Source organism: Orcinus orca, chromosome 16 (genome assembly GCF_937001465.1).
Source record: "Orcinus orca chromosome 16, mOrcOrc1.1, whole genome shotgun sequence".
NCBI classification, from domain to species: domain Eukaryota; kingdom Metazoa; phylum Chordata; class Mammalia; order Artiodactyla; family Delphinidae; genus Orcinus; species Orcinus orca.
In genome coordinates this window covers 48,223,224-48,239,352 of record NC_064574.1, presented here as the reverse complement: position 1 = coordinate 48,239,352, position 16,129 = coordinate 48,223,224, and the positions used below count along the sequence as shown (strand labels likewise).

The 16,129-nt window shown below is 47.7% G+C and overlaps 1 protein-coding gene across 8 annotated transcripts in view; it reads right to left on the bottom strand.

Annotated features, from left to right (window-relative positions):
* DZANK1 (double zinc ribbon and ankyrin repeat domains 1) overlaps nucleotides 1-16,129 on the bottom strand; it is a 74,346-nt gene that overhangs the window by 1,191 nt on the left and 57,026 nt on the right. For 5 of the 8 annotated variants that reach the window (XM_049699122.1, XM_049699118.1, XM_049699119.1 and 2 more), the window contains 6 exons: nucleotides 14,129-14,232; nucleotides 12,970-13,044; nucleotides 11,157-11,253; nucleotides 10,336-10,436; nucleotides 8,657-8,737; nucleotides 8,005-8,132 (listed from right to left, as the gene is read on the bottom strand). In XM_049699122.1, coding sequence (XP_049555079.1) covers nucleotides 8,005-8,132; nucleotides 8,657-8,737; nucleotides 10,336-10,436; nucleotides 11,157-11,253; nucleotides 12,970-13,044; nucleotides 14,129-14,232 — 586 coding nt within the window. Of the gene's footprint in view, nucleotides 1-41; nucleotides 117-8,000; nucleotides 8,133-8,656; nucleotides 8,738-10,335; nucleotides 10,437-11,156; nucleotides 11,254-12,969; nucleotides 13,045-14,128; nucleotides 14,233-16,129 lie in introns of those variants that run through there. The other 3 variants (XM_033429391.2, XM_049699123.1, XM_033429390.2) reach the window with 3 other exon arrangements.

Genomic DNA, 16,129 nt, shown 5'->3' with positions numbered 1-16,129 from the left:
CACTGTGGCCATCAGTGTCCCTCGGAGGCCAAGGAACATACCCCAGTAAGGCAGCGATGCACTCCTTTCCTGCCAGGCCCAGCACAGCTGCTCCATGAAGAGCTGTATTTTGGAGTCTGTTTGGATGGGAAAAAATCCCTGGCTAAATCCTTGGTTCGCATCCTCGAGAAACTGGAGACGGAGCAGGTGATCAAAGGGGCCTTGGTTTCACCCATGACCTATTTAACTAACCCAGGAAAATCTCTTGACTCTGCCCTCTCTGCTCCTTTCCTTGGAGGATTTGGAGGGTAAGCTTTCATATCAGATAGAAAGTGAAAATCTATACACATATTCATTTTTTAAAGTGAGAAACCCCACAAGGATATGGTTTGTAGTCAATTTAGCAAATGCTAATAAATACTATGTTAGTATATTTCCTCCAAGAGTTCATGGAACGCATTGGACACGGTCTCACCCTTGGCTTGACCCTTTGGGCACTGTCTGTATGACAATAACCTCTCAGGACTGTGGCTCCTATCCTTGTGTAGGGACAATGACCTTGGCTTCAGTGAGTTTGGCTTGTGTGATATGAAAATAAACACCCATCTTAGAACCCAGAGGGCAGGCCCGAGAGGTCAGATAGCATATTTTGCGACCTGCCAGACTGTCTCTCCCTTGCCTGGTCAGCTCTGGCCCAGTGAGTGAGCAGCGGATGCTGCAGTGGAGGATGGGGTGCTACCTGCATTCTGGAGTTCATGAAAGGCTCCTGCCCAGAGGTGGCAGGAGTGATGGAGGCAGGAGTCGTGGCTGAAGACAGAGATGAGATGAGCATCTGGAGGTCTGCATTCTCCTGGCCCTGATCTTTCCCTCGACACCCCCACCCTGTCCCCTGCACCTGCAGATGTACCTGCTGCCATACATTTATCCCAATAGAGAAAAAGGATGGTGGCCTCTTTCCTGAAAGAGATAAACGGAGCCTCTGGCCACGTCCATGCCCAGAGGGAAGCTTTCCACTTGTCCCAGCCTGAGAGCAGCTTCATACACCCACAACCCACCCCACCCCCACCCCAGATGATAAGCTCCTGCCATACACACAGAATTCCCACTCATCTAGCCCATTCCGCATTCTCAAACATGGACGGGTGACAAAGGGTCACACACATCTGAGAAAAATCTGCAGCATCGAAGAAAAATCGAATACAAATGTAAGAAATTACAAATGACTGAAGACAATATCAGACAGAGACAGAGGGCTCTGAAGAAGAGACAGTCAAAACAAAAAGGAGCTCTTAGAAAGTAAAAGTATGACCGTTGAAAGAAAAAGTATTCAGCAGGAGGGTCAAGAAAATCTCTTAAGACAGAGAGAAAAAGGGAAATGAAAACTATGGGGGAAAAAATTAAAAAGACAGACAGAGGGGGTCAATTCGAGTGGTCCACCACCTAACTAATAGGAATTCTAGAAAGAGAGAATCGAAAAGAATGGAGGGGAGAAAATACCAAAGAGATAAAATTTCCCTGAGCTGAAGAAATACATGACTTTTCAGACTGAAAGGGCCAAGTGGATGAATGAACAACAGCACATCAAAAAAATACCCCTATGAAATTTCAGAACATCAGGAATACATGCTTCCAGAAGGAACAAACAGGTCAGAAATGAATAAGAATTTGCTGTAGCATTTTCATGGGCTATGCTGGGTGCTAGAACTCACGAGAGCAAGGCTTGATTATTTTGAACACAGAAATTAATATCAAGGTATTAGTAGTCAAGAGTGAAGAGAAAAGAAAGTCATTTTTGATATTCAAGGTCTCAAAAGTTTTTTTCTACATACCCTTTCTGAAGAAGTTACCTAAGGCCACACTCTAGCCTGACAAGGGTCAAAACCAAGAAAGAGGAAAATGTGAACAATAACTATAGGTGGATTCCAGTGAAAAGGAATCCCATGATGACCACTGTGCAGCAGGGCCAGAGGGCTGTCAGACAAAATCCGAGTAGGAAGTATACTCCAAGAGGAAAGTCTCTAAGAAAAAAAGCACTGAAAAAGTAAGAAACCAGGTAAGATTATGGATGTGGTGAAGGCATGTTCTTTTTCAAACCAGAAAAAAACAAAGGCAATCAGAAAGTCCAGGAAAATCAAAGTCACACACAAAAACACACAAGTTGTTCATGGTTTATGAAAGGAAATGAAATGTGACCTGATTTTGAATAATTTATGGTGTGTAAGGAGAATCTACTTGACATTTCTGGTAAGAAAATTTTACTTTGAGTGGCCTAAGTGTTGTTTTCTTGAACCTACAAACAAGAAAATGTAATCAGAGTATACCAATGAACAATATTTATGTAGCTATTATAATGCAATTGCCCTTCATGCTTTTCAACTATTGCAATCAACCTATGGATGAAGAATAGATGTCTTCATTGTGTTAACACAAGTAAATATAGCTGTGATTAGTGTTGTAAAAAGTAAGCATATACTACTAGAAGTTGTGAGGTGGAAGGGGAAGGAAAGGTAGAGGTTAAGGTAGAGAGCACTAATATACATTTATAAGCACTTACATCCAGGTGAATCAAGAGACACCACTGACATCATTGAAAGATGACGATTGAAATACAGGAGTTTAGGCATGTCATTTATATTTTAACCGTAATTAATGAAGAACAAAAACCGGAACAGAATGATCCAAACATGAAGGTCCGGTCAGCAAGCAAAGTCATCCCCTATGACAGCAAGAATCAGCAGCTACTGTCTAAGCTAAATCACGCGTGGTCGGTTTAAGTGCATTGTTCAGTGACAGAGATATAGGTGACTCTCGGGAGAACTTTAAGACATTTACATGTAGCTGCCCTTGGAGACAAGGACTGGGGGTGAAGAGGTGAGGGCGGCAGAGGACCGCCAGGCCCTTGCACAGGATTTGATTTTTCAATCATGTCCACGTCTTACTTCGATACAATTAAAAAGCGATTTGGTGCGTATGAATAGTTTCAATAAACAGACACAATTTAAGAAATCTTTCTGCCAGACTAGCCATAAATAAGGCGACGTCAGTACGACTAGGCCAGAGATGAATAACGAAACTGGTGACTAAACCTCCCCATACTGCTCTGTACCTAAATCAAGTCTGTCCCAGACTAATTCTGGGAGTCTCTGGTCCTGGGGGATGGGGGTGGGGGCCTTTCCTGACCACACCACACTCGATTCTCTTACCTGGCTTTATTTTCTCTGTAGCACTTATCATGCTCTGAAATTACTTATTCACTTGTTTACTTGTTTATTGCCTGTCTCCTCCACTAAACTGCAAGCCCCATGAGGGAAGGGAAGTGATGTCTTCATCACTGCTGCATCTCCATCACCTAGAATGCTGACCAGCACACAGTAGGTGCTCAGAAACCACTAGCAAAATGAATACATCAATGAAAAGAATGAATAGACAAACAAATTTAGGGAAGGAGTATTGCCTCCAAGATTGAAACCCATGTGAATTGCAGGAAAACATAACTAAGAACTCTGCATCCACCTGTGGGAGGGTAATCCTCTGCCTGATTCGGGCTCCAGAATCCGAACTGACCAGGTAATGAGAAGGCTTTCCACTTTCCAAAGTAAATGAGAAACTTAGCACTTTCACCGGTTTTGTGTTGCAGCAGAACTCTAAGTGTCCAAACACCCTAATGGTCTTAGACCTTGTCTAAGTTTAGATCTTATCATGCATGTAATTTCAGCTAACTTATTTGGCCAAGGCTCCTGGTACCAACTAAATCTGAGTGGTATGATTGGTTAGTTTCTCCTCATATTTCTCCAGAGGCAGTAAGTGAAAGCGGCAAGGCCACGTGCCTTATGACAGAATTTCCATGACTTTCCAAAGATCTGCCTTCGGTTTGATACAAACAGTTCCTGCAAGCAACTAAGATTTGGGGATCACCCTTCATATTGTTGTTGTTGGTGGTGACATTATTGTTATTAGTTTGATCAGATCAACATAACTGAGCGGTCAGGCACGGGGGACAGTCCCGTGTCCAACAGCACTGTGAGGTCACTCCTTACCACGGACCATGCTGGGATGATTCTTAACGTCTCAGTGTTTGTATGAACGGTTTCTGGACCCTTGCTCCTCAGACTGTGGCACCTGGACCACTGGCATCTCCTGAGAGCTTGCTAGAGATGCTGGATCTCAGGCCCGGCCCCACCCAGACCTACCAAATGTGCATTTTCACAAGATCCTTGGCTGACTTACATACACATTAAAGTATGAGAAGCATTTATCGAGTTCATCTTCTTAGTTTGGTGCATTAAAAAAATACACATGCCCTTTCCTTAATGTGAAAACTTGGACTTGGGAAGGCTTGGTGACATCTGTTAACAGAAATAGAACTTAGAACTTAAATCCAGTTGTAACACCTTTCACCCAGGGCTTCTGTTATCTAAGCCCCACGTGGCTCTTCTCCCAGAGCCAACGCACCCATCCCCATATCCTGTGTCAATCATCGCGCAGTGGACACTTTCCACTCAAATCCTGATAATCCTCTTTTTTCATAATCGCAGCTTCACGACTGCCACCATTAAAGTCCACGCATCAGGCTCCGGGCACTACAAACGATCTCATTTCATCCTCCGCTAACTCTATGACCCGAGTTCCATTATCCCCATTTTACAGATGAGAAGACCTAGCAAGAGGAATGTGTTCATTTTCTCCACATTTTGCTCTCTCCTGCCTCCAAACTGTCCCCTGTCACCACAGAAGACTCCACTTTCCCCTCCTTTAGCACAATTCCCAGTGGTCACATTCAAAGTGTACATTTCTGACGAGGTCTTTCAGATGACCTCTCCTGGGCTCTAAGTCACTTGAATTATTTGTTCATCTACTCAGCACATGTGTGAGTGCCAGCCTGGTGCCCCCAGATGTGCCAGGGCCACCTGGTCACCTGTGACACAGTGCTTGTTCCTCTCTCGGGGAGCTCAGAGGACCTGGCTGTAAATTCAGGGTGGAGGGGTACACAGTGTGCTACGGGGGTCTGACCACGGAGGTCTCAGTCACACCAGACACCAATCTCCTCCTCAGCTTTCATCTTTCCTGCCTCCCCAGTGGCATAAATAAGGCTTCACTGTCACTTCACCCCCTCAAGTTCCTGGGGCTTCATCACGCATTTACCATTTGAACTCAGATATATTCACAGGGTTGCGGCATCTCCTAGGTGGACTCAAGACCTTCTGTCTTCACAACTCTCCCCAGGCTGAGAGCAGAGTGCAGTGTTCTATTTACTCAATAATGGGGCTGGGGGCGGGGATCTCTGATGGCTAGATTTTCTGGGTTGGTGGTTTCCTGCGTAACCACAGTTTGGTTTTGGAAGATGATGAATCATGACTCTGCCAACTCTTAGCTGTGTACCTAGCTCCCCAAACAAGTTAACTGCAACACGGCGAGGGCACGAGACGGAGCGCGTCCTGCCATCAGAACTCCATGCTGTGAGTCTCCTCCTCCGAGGAGCTTGTCATTGTCACGGCAGACCTTCCAGAACGCGGTTGGCACAGCAAGTACACTGTGGTGCTCTGTGAATTTGTATCATAAAGACACTTTTCTACTAATGCACAAGCAACTCAGACTGTTTACTCCAATCTAAGTATCACGGTGAATTAAGGTACACTCTCTCTTTGTAAATCCTGAATTACCTAGAATAAAACTCCACAGGTGAACCTCTAAGTAAACTGATGGTTGCATTTTCCTCACTTGCCTGCTAGGGTAGAGCTCAGAGGCTCGATATTTGAAACTGCCAGTGAAGAAGGGCAGCTACTGTCCAAAAGCAAACAGCATCTCTCTGTGTCCCTCTCCTCACAAGACTTTTTGAATCCGTGTTTCTGAAGTCTGCTGGTAAGAGGTGTCAGCTTTGGTGGAAGATGTGTATTTCTCCTCAGCCATCCCCCTTCTGCTGAGTATGAGTTTATTCTGGTAAGAAAGACACAAACATGGGAACCAGAAACCCTAGGGAGGGGCTTTCTGCTACCGGCCAAGCTGCTGGACAGAAGTTACCTGTATGGAGACCACCTGGGCTGCCTCTCGCCATTAGCTAAACAGGCTCAGGGTGAGAAGAGAATGTTAATCCTTGTTTGCAAAGGACAAGTTACGGAGCCTCTTTTACAGGAAAGTCAGATCGCCAGATGGCTTGTGCCTGAAGAGCTGTAGACAGTGGAGCCTTGAGGTCATGTTCCTGGGTCTACAGAGGTCCAGCTGTGGGGCAGAGGCCGGGCGGACCCAGGCCCAAACACTGTGAACTAACAAATATAACCCACACTCAGCAGAATTGGCTCTCAGTGGAAACACCTGCTTTCTGAACCCGCCCCTCCCTGACCCCACGTGAGCTATATTCCGCTAACAGTAACCATGACAATGCAGGGGGAGTGACAAAGGGCTATTACACACCATTCAGCTAGACCATATAACCACGGCGTTAGGCTTAGTAGAAACGCAAGGAGATCACATGTGGATAGATGTCAGTTTACAGAATGGTAATGAAGCAACAATGGGAACTGAGGAACACCAAAAAGAGACAGGTTGCCTGTTCCATGTCCAGAGTTAGGTTCATCCTGTTAGCCGGACTCTTCATAAAGCCAGGACTCATCACACTCAAGCAACAACTCAAAATGTGCTCAAGCGATTTTTGTATCAACCACAAACATTATATGTAAACGCTATAAAAATCCTTATCTGAATTATCCAAACATAAAGTATACCTTCACACAAAACAAGGTGTCATTATTCCTATTGATAATGATAAGTGTGGGAACGTAAATGACGAAGCTGACAAGGTATGACCCTGTGAACCCCAAGAGAACTTGAGAAAGTAAATTCCAGCCGTCGAGTGTGTACACCCACAGGCCAAACACTCTGCTATAAAATTAAACTACTGATAAAAAGGGGGTCGTGTCTACTGACACAGGAGTCCTACTGGGCAGAAACTTTAAAAACCGCACATAGAAAAATTAAGAGAGAGATGTTTTGAATAAAAACGCTAGAGGAAATTTTGAAACAGGAGAACAGAAGCAAAGCTATTTAACTTTTGTCCCCTGTGCTCCTTGCCATCCTCCGCAGCACGATTCACAGAGCGGGGCCCCCAGCTGCCTCAGTAACAGTGCGGGCGGCAGAGTGGTTGACCTGCGATTCCCCCAGATGACTTCCAGTTCAACAGCTTGGTCAGCGGGATGTAAGCATTTAACAGCGAGGACGTGGACTCAAAACACTGTCCACCCCAGGTCCCCAGAGTAATTTGCAAGAGAACAGTGGACTCACAAGGCCGGGTGGGGTCAAGGGTGGGAAAGGAACAAAACCATCCCACGTGGCTGGGGATCTCGTCATCCCGCTTCCCAACTGTGGAAACAGGAGACGACATGGTGAACCCACATGCACCGCCTCTCCCCGGGGCTGTTCACATCCACGGACGACCGGATAAGGTTTTCTTTCGGCAGTAACTTCATGGGTACATTTCCCATCACAATGAAAATCATGATGAAAACACTGCTTAACATCCAACGGCTAAGGATTTGCAGGCCCACAAATATAAATGAGTTAACAAAATGGATCATCATTTATCAAAGCTACTAAAAGTTAGACAATCCAGTAGTCCGTTTAAAAACCTTTGTTTTGGGCTTCCCTGGTGGCGCAGTGGTTGAGAGTCTGCCTGCCAATGCAGGGGACATAGGTTCGTGCCCCGGTCCAGGAGGATCCCACATGCCGCGGAGCGGCTGGGCCCGTGAGCCATGGCTGCTGAGCCTGAGCGTCCAGAGCCTGTGCTCCGCAACGGGAGAGGCCACAACAGTGAGAGGGCTGCATACCGCAAAAAAAAAAAAAAAAATCTTTGTTTTACCCAGATTTGGAAAACAGAAGCAGTTAAGTCTCCCATTAAGGCCAGAACGGGTTGAAATGGTTCCTAAGTGGTTCAGGTTGAACAGGGCCTGCAAACTGACTGCTCGGAGGAGCCCCCCCAAGTAGCAGCTGGCTGCGACCTCACCCCCAACTCGCCCTTCCTCGAGTCTCACTTACGGGCCCCACTGCTGGTCCACGTCCGCTCCCCTCTGCACGAGAACCGGGATCGCTTCGTGGTGCGTGCTCGTGACCGCCGGGCTCAGAACGGGCTGTTCTTCGCTGTCACCGCAGTTGGGATCTGCTCCCTGCCGCGTGTAGAGAAGGACAAACTTGCACAAGGCCTAAGCTCAACGGCACCCGCTCGCCATCCTAGTAAGTATAACAAACCCTTGATGGAACTAAACTGCTTTAACTCAAAAGAGGCAGGAACCCCAAGACCCAACCTATAAAGACAGAGCTGCCAAGTCATGTGCGCGATAAAACTTGTGTTTCTGCTCCCCCAGCGGGAGGCCAGCCACCTGGATGGACAACCTTGCTTCTTTAGGAAACATCATGGTCACACAGGGTCACAGACCAGGGATTCTGTCCACCTTCCTGCACTTTATTTGGGCTCCTGTGCACTTTTCTGCCTATTTTCTTTGCTCTAAAAATTAGCAACAGGTAACAATTAACGTAAAGTTTTGACTAGCCATTTAGCCCACTTCCAGACGGTTTTAAGTTAAGCGGCACTGTGATTATCACAATATCGAACAAAACTTCCATCTGAAAGAGACGGGGTGGCAGGCCTGGCTGAGAGCCTCAGGGAGGCGTGTTCTTGGGCTGCACTTACTTCATCGCATAGCTGCTCCATCACAGACACTCTTCCTTCCCCTGCTGGCCCGACTTCCTTCAGCAGAAGCCTGTTTTCAGGCTGCAGGATCACAGAAGGTGGTCGTTTGCACGGCAGCAAAATCTTTTTACTGTCACACCCCACTTGTCCAGGCTCAACCCTCAGGGCAAATGTTTCCTCTCCTGGGTAAGTTCTGAGTCCCAGGGACAGGTGAGTGTGAGCACGAGCGTGTATGTGTGTGTGTGATGTGTGTGTGGGGTGTGCGTGTATGTGTGTGTGGTCTTCAATGGCCAGCAGCATAGATAAACACATCTAGTGTAAATCTAGCCAGTCTCTGAGGTCTTGCCTGGGGGAAGGACGCCACACTGACATTTTTTCATGTTATTAAGGGCAGGGATGCAATGAGAAACCTCGTAAAACCCCAGAAACCACACACCAGTTTTATTATGAATACTTCGAGGAAAAGCAACCAGGTGAATCCTAAAGTTTACGCTGCATGCTTTATAAGGTGTTCGAAATCAGCCCGAGTGTGACCACCTGCCTGCGGAGAACCGCCCCCCCTCCCCCGCCCCCGACCAGGCTGGGTGCCCGTGTGCCTGCCGGGAGGCCCCGGGGCCCCGCGTGACTGAAGTGGTGGGGCTGGAGGGGGGAACTGACCCTGTGTCCACCTCCAGCTCGCTGCCACAGCCGAAGACGGCCGACCGGCGGGCAAGGTGGTGGGTGAGCAAGGGCACCCACTGTCTCTCCAAAGCTCCCGTTAAAACTATTCATGCTCCATAATTGTGAAGAACAAAACTCTAACAGCTGAGGGAAACCGGGAAAGGGTACCATGCATGGATCAGAAATGAAGAATCCTAAAGATTGAAAGCAGATGGAATCAGACTGACAGGGAAATCAAAGCCAAGAGGAAAACCAGCTGCAGACCCCAGACATGTGAGTGTGTTCTCTCCAGGGAGCCCAGCAGGAGGGCGGGCGTTGGGTGTCGCCGAATCCACAGCGTGTTATTAAAGGGCTTTACCATGAATCACGGGGATGGCCGGCATCTTCCCCGCTCTCCCGAGTAGAAGGGCGGGAAGCTTTTGCTCCCTGCTTAAACCCTGATACTATTTTCCATACAGTTCACAATTGGCCTAACAGAGGCTTCTCCTGGGAGCACTGGGCCTGAGAAGGGCGAAGGGCAGAGCCCAGACATAGCACGGGTTTGGAGAGCCAGGAAGGAGTGGAAACCGCCACGGCACTCCCACTACCGCGCTCACCAGCAGAGGAAAGGCCTTCCCACACTGGCAACTTCGAGGACCCTCCACCCACAGAGACCTCAGGCCCACAGACCCAGCTGGGCACCCATGCTAATCAAACTAGCCCTTCGTTTATCAACATGACCTAGCAACCAAGGATCATCACATGTTCAAGACAAACCAAAAGCAAGAAAGAGAAAGATGAGCAGATAGAACTGACCCCAGAGGAAACAGGTGATTCAGGAGACTGAGGAGAACTTTAAAATAATTCCAGTGAATAATCTTGAGAGATTTTAAAGGTTTTGCCTCCATAAAGTAAAACACACTGCTATAAAAAAGGGAACAGAAAATGAAAAAGTATTCTTCCATTTAAACAATCTCAAAATAAAACATTAGATGCACAGGCTGAAGAAGACAGCTCTAAGGATCAAGGAGAACACATACCGTAAGCTGCTGCTGCTTCTCTTGAAACGTTTTGGTCTTGAAATTCTTGGTCCTTGTGACCTTCTCCGTGGTGTCTGGGGTGCTCTGGCTGTAGTCACTCACTGGAATGACAGGAGTCGAGGACCAAAGTGAAGCCCCCCGCCACTCCCATCATGTAAAGAGCCACTCTCCTGCCATGCCCCCCTCAAGAGGTCGGAAGGAGGAAAAGGCTTTTATAGAAATTTCTATTTGATGAAACCTGGCCCGAAGGACTCCTGGGGCTGTCCTTCTTGGTCCAGAACCAGAGGATGGAGGAGGGAGGGGAATAAAAGGGGCTACAGTTCTCAGGCCCCAAAGAGCACCCCCTGCCCCAATTTATCTCCCCAGTTCCTGTGAAAGACTTCAAAGGTCTCAGGCCTGACTTTGGGGTGGCCAGAGGAATAACATGGGTGGAACGTGAAAGTAAGAGGCCTGGCTGGGCCGGCAAATCTTAAGCAGTTCTCTCCATCCTCGCCAAGTCACTGTGTTGTTTTTGGTCAACAGTTCTTTAGGTTTCTCTTTTTTAATTATTACTTTTTCTTCCAGGTTTACTGAGATGTAACTGACATACAGCAGCACTGTATGAGTTTCAGGGGCATAGCAGAATGATTTGACTTACATACACCATGAAATGATGACTGCAAGAAGTTTAGTGAACATTGTCATCTCATATAGAAACAAAATGAAAGAAATAGAAAAAAAAATTTTTCCTCGTGATGAGAACGTGTAGGATTTACTTTCCTGTAACGACATCCATATAGACTGGTCAACTTCTTTAAAGTCCCCGGAAGGGGACAACTCACCCAGGTTGGACCCGCTGCCGAAAAGCCCGTTCCCTCCCTCGGTGACACTGCTCAGAAAGTGGTCGCTGAACTTCACCGCCTTGTTCAGGTAAAGGTTCTGGCCAATGAAAAAATTCCAGCACCATGAAAGATGAGGCTGCCGCGTCCCAGCAGAATGGTCTCCCTGCTCACCTGCTCCTCTTTCTGTTAACGACAGCCCTGTCTACCCATACAGTCAAGCCTGCAGCGTGACCATGCTTCCAGACACCTCCCTCACCTCACCGTGATGTTTTGTCCATTCTGTCTCTTACGCAACTCCTCATTCTGGCCCCTCTTCTCACAGCGACATCATTGTAACAGCCTCCAAACAGGTTCCTGCCAGCCCACCTTCCCTGTGGCTGCCCCAGCCCCTTTATACAATGAATGTATACGTAACTGTGTCCCTCTGTGCTTACAACCCTTCCATGTCTTGGGATTAGGGTGGCCTGACGGGGAGGCTCAGGCTGCAGAGTCTGTATCCTGGTTTGGTCACTTAGTAGCTTAGGGGCCTTGGAAGAAGCAAGTTGCTTAACTTCTCTGAGCCTCAGTTTCCTCACCCGTAAAGCGGAAATATTATGACCAGCCTCAAGGAGATGTTGTCAAAGCAAAATGAGGTTACATGGATGTCTATAAAATGAGGATGGGTGATACACAGGCCAGACCCAGGATTCTGCATCCACCTGGACCGGTTCCACAGCGTGGCACCCTGCTCCTGCCATCAGGAGCCACCTGCTACTTCCTGAGCACAGAACACGCAGGCTAAGAAAAAACACCCACAGAACCTGGGACACATCCTCGACTTCTACGCGACGGACAGCATATTGCAGGTGCTCTTGTGTCTGTCCAGTTCCCCTTAACCAGTCAGGTACCATCCCAGCTGCCACGTTGGCTGCTAACAGCTCACAGCTGACCCCCGTCTCCAGCTGCCCTCAGTAGGTGGGTGCTGACCTGCCCTAGCGGTTATGCCCCTCCCCCCAGCCTCAAGTGGGGACAACTGTGTGGTGTGACTTGCCGTGTTCTGCGTCCCTCAGTCCCATTCTCCTGAAGCACCTCCTCGCCCAAGCTCTGCTGCAGCCACACAACCAAAAACACAGCATTTAGTGCTTTCCTTGGTTACAAAGCACATTCACGTGTATCTTCCCACCGGACACTCCCAGCCTCCCTGTGGGTCAGGCAGGGCCCAGCTATCTGTCCCAGTTTTAGAGACATCGTTAGCACCCTGCCAGGTCACGGCCAGGCCCGAGTTCCCCTCCTTTTCCTTGCCTTCTTCACTCTCTTCTCAATCCATTAATTATCCTTTTGTATGTTGTGACTTCTTGTCCAATGAAACTAAAGCTGCCTGTATCAGTTAATGTTTGTCACACACTTATGGGCTCCATGGCAATGTTCCAGTTACCAAATGAGAGGGAAGATCCAGGGAGACATGGCCACAAAGTACGGCTTATTTTTATAGGCAAATAGGTCAAAGTACATATCAGCAAACATTTCTGTCAGTCTTTCGCCTATACTCAGACTTCAGTGGGTATAAATAAACCTGAGAACTACAGGACCAATAGGGTGGGTGATAATTCCTTTCTGTTCTTATGACATCTTTATGTGCCTGAAAGCTGGCTTCTCTGAGGTTTAGCTCAGTTATTTATCTAATTCTATGAAATTGCTGGCCTCCAGTTAAGTTTCATAATATTCTAAACTCTTCCTTTCTATGAATTATGCAGAAGCATTTCAATAAATCATAAGCTACCATTCACTAGGTCAGTCAATTTTGAAATAAATAACTTCCGGCGGTTTTACTCACCTTGTTTGAGACTTGAATATAATTCAGCCTGATGCTAACTTCATAGCCATCCTCATGGACGGTAGCAGAGATGAGCTTGTAAAAAAGTATTAGAGAGAATTCACAACCATGAGTGTGGGACTCAAAGCCCGGAGCCACAGCCAAGAAATTCTGAGATGCTAAGCTGTACATTTAATCAAACATTTAATTAACACAAAGGAAGGCAGGAAAAGAGAAACAAAAACTAGATGAAATAGGACACAAATGGCAAAATGGCAGACACAAATCCAGCCTTCTCTATAATTCCATTAATTATAAATGAACTAAATACTCCAATCAAAGAGCAGAGATTGCCAGATTGGTTAAGAAAGCAAGACCCAAATTGATACTCTCTATAAGAGACACACTTCAATGAAGCCAGATGGCTGCAAGTCATCACCTGGCAAAAAGTAACCTGGGAGGGCCAGGCCTTGGCAATCAAGGGCCAAGTATTCAGATGAGCAGCTGCCTCTGTAAATAGCGGGAGGAATTTAGATCAATGGGGCTCAGCAAATGCTTTAAGGATCAGATAGTAAATATTTAGGTTTTGTGGGCTATATGGTCCTTGCCATTGCAGTGCAAAAGCAGCTACAGACAATAAGTAAATGAATGAGTGTAGCTGTGACCCAATAAAACTTGATTTACAAAACTGGTGGCAGGCCAGATTTGCCCCACAGGCCACAGTTTTGAGACCCCTAGATTAGGCCAAGGAATTAATAAACCACCAAAATAGATTATCAAAGGAAACTGAGCACTACTTGACAATGACACAGTTCCAGTGTTGGCCTAACTTGGTGGCAGAGGAGGGGATGGGCTAACTTTGAAAGGTTCTTTTAGTCTCATGACAGAGGAAAAGGTCTTCTCACAGATGTGTGTCTTTATAACAGCAGTATCCCTGGGGTCTGACAGACCTGCTTCAAATCCTGAATCCCCTGAGACCCAGAGTGTAGTCTTGGGCAGGTCACCAAATCTCTCTGAGCCAGTTTTCCTGGATGTCAAATAAGGCAAGGAGGCATGGAAGGTGGGGCAGGAAAAAGAGAAAGGGCAAGTAAAGTGCAATTTCAGGACAGTCCGTGTGAGCAACCTCAGCCTGATCCCATGTTATGCTCCAGAGAGGAAGTCCTGCTCAGAGGCCACCCACCTTTCCCATCCTGGGCTCTGCAATCAGGGCCCGGAATTCAGGGTTGTTCTGAGCATAAGACCTGAGGTGAGCGGAGATATGGTCCACCTGTTTTCTCCAGTATCCTAAAGAAGGAGAGAAACCCAAACACACGGATGATTCTTCTGGGGTGAAGGAGGAAAAGTGTCAGCATGCAACATGCATTTTCAGAGAGCTCATTTCTCTTTGCCAAACTCTGTGATGGTTTTTGCTTTCTGAACCTCGACTGTGCACTAGAATAAGTTCCATGAATATTACAGAATTCCAAAGGAACGTATTTTGATTGCCATATCTGGGGTCTTTTTCTTTTATTCGTTTAAAATTAACCATATTGAGAAACAACTTACTAATAAAGTGCCCCTATTTTAAAGGTAAGTGCCCCGATTTTGAGTTTTGGAAAGGTATACATCCCATCGATATGGAGAACATTCCCATCACTCCAGAAAGCTTCCTGTGCCCCTTTCAGTCTGCACAGGGTTTAAAATAATTCGAATTTATTGCCACCATTTAAGGCTTGAGAGATTTCACGTGAGTCTGGTTTCTCGTGCACAGGTGGGCGATACAGTAGCACTGGGCCTGCCCTTCTGCCAGGCCTGGCTGCCTGGGGCCGAGGGGTGGCTGCCCGCTTTGGACGGGGCAGGGCGCTCCAGCCGGCCACAGCCCTTGCAGGCCTGGCTGCCTGCCTTTACTTCCTGGCTCTGCTCTGTGGCCACTTGAGTATGAAAGCCTGTGTCGGATCCCACCTCATCACTTTACCAGTGAGGACACTAAAGCTGAGAGCAATTGGGTGGCTTTTGCAAGGTCATCCAGACATCTAAATCTTACTCAGCCTTACTTTCCTCACCTATAAAATGGGACTAATACCTCTTACCTCATACGTTATTGTGACACCAAATAAGAGAACCTCAGTGTCTTAGTTTGGGTACCCCTGACAGCAGAGCCTGAGACGAATATTTAGTACAGGTAGTTCCTTTTGAAGGTGACCCTGGGAAGCACGAATGATGGAGCAGAAACAGCAGGACAAGGCAGGAAGGGAAGTCAATTAAGAATCTGTTAAAAGCTGGTCAACGCCGTGGGCAGTGGGGCTCCGTCCTGCTGGGACCTAAGAGGAACCAGGCAGAACACACCCCAGGTCTGTGCACCGGACAGAAGGACCGAGGCATTCACTCTCCGCCCCCGGCCCCGTGTGTGAGCTCCAGCACTTCCGAACTGCACCCGCCTGTGGACCGGCAGTCTTCTGCTCTGAGGCAGCAAAGCAAAGAGATGCCGTGGCACGTTTGATGAGGGACGCGAGCAAAGATGCGCAGAACCAGCCACCCCGCTGTGCTGGAATCAGGAGGGCAGAGGGGTCTGGGCATCACGAGAGTCGGCTGCCAGTAGCTGACATAACCCCAGAGGGAGCATCGAGCCCAGCACAGGGTTTGGCACAATGTAGGCACATTCACCCCACAGTCACTGAGCACCTCCTGTGTGCCATGCACTGTCTGAGGGCTGGGGATACAGCAGTGAACAAAGTTCTTGCCCTTGAGGAGTTCACAGGTGGACCCAGAGAAAATACAGGTAAATAAATAAATACGCAGGCAGGAGTATGCTAAACACGAAGATCTGACTGAGAATCTACAACAGATGTACAATTCCAAGATCAAGTGTCAACTCTCAAAAAAGCCTACAGGGAGGGCTTTATGGAAAGGCTGGGAGGGGTGAGGGGGTCTTTTGGAAAAGGTCCTGGCAAGACCGTAAGTCCTCTTTTGGGGGGTGAGGTCTGCTCCCTCCCAGTTCGGGATGAAAGAGGGGGTTCCAGGGGCTGCCTTCTGCTATAGGGAACTGAGGTCCCATGTCTATTTTCTGTTGGTGCCAAGCAAAGCACCCCAGAACTTGGTGGTTTAAAACGTCAACCACCTGAGGCCTCACACTTCTGTGGGTCCGGAGTGTGGTCAGCGCCCAGCAGGGACGGCTCATCTCTGCCCCACATGGTATCAGCCG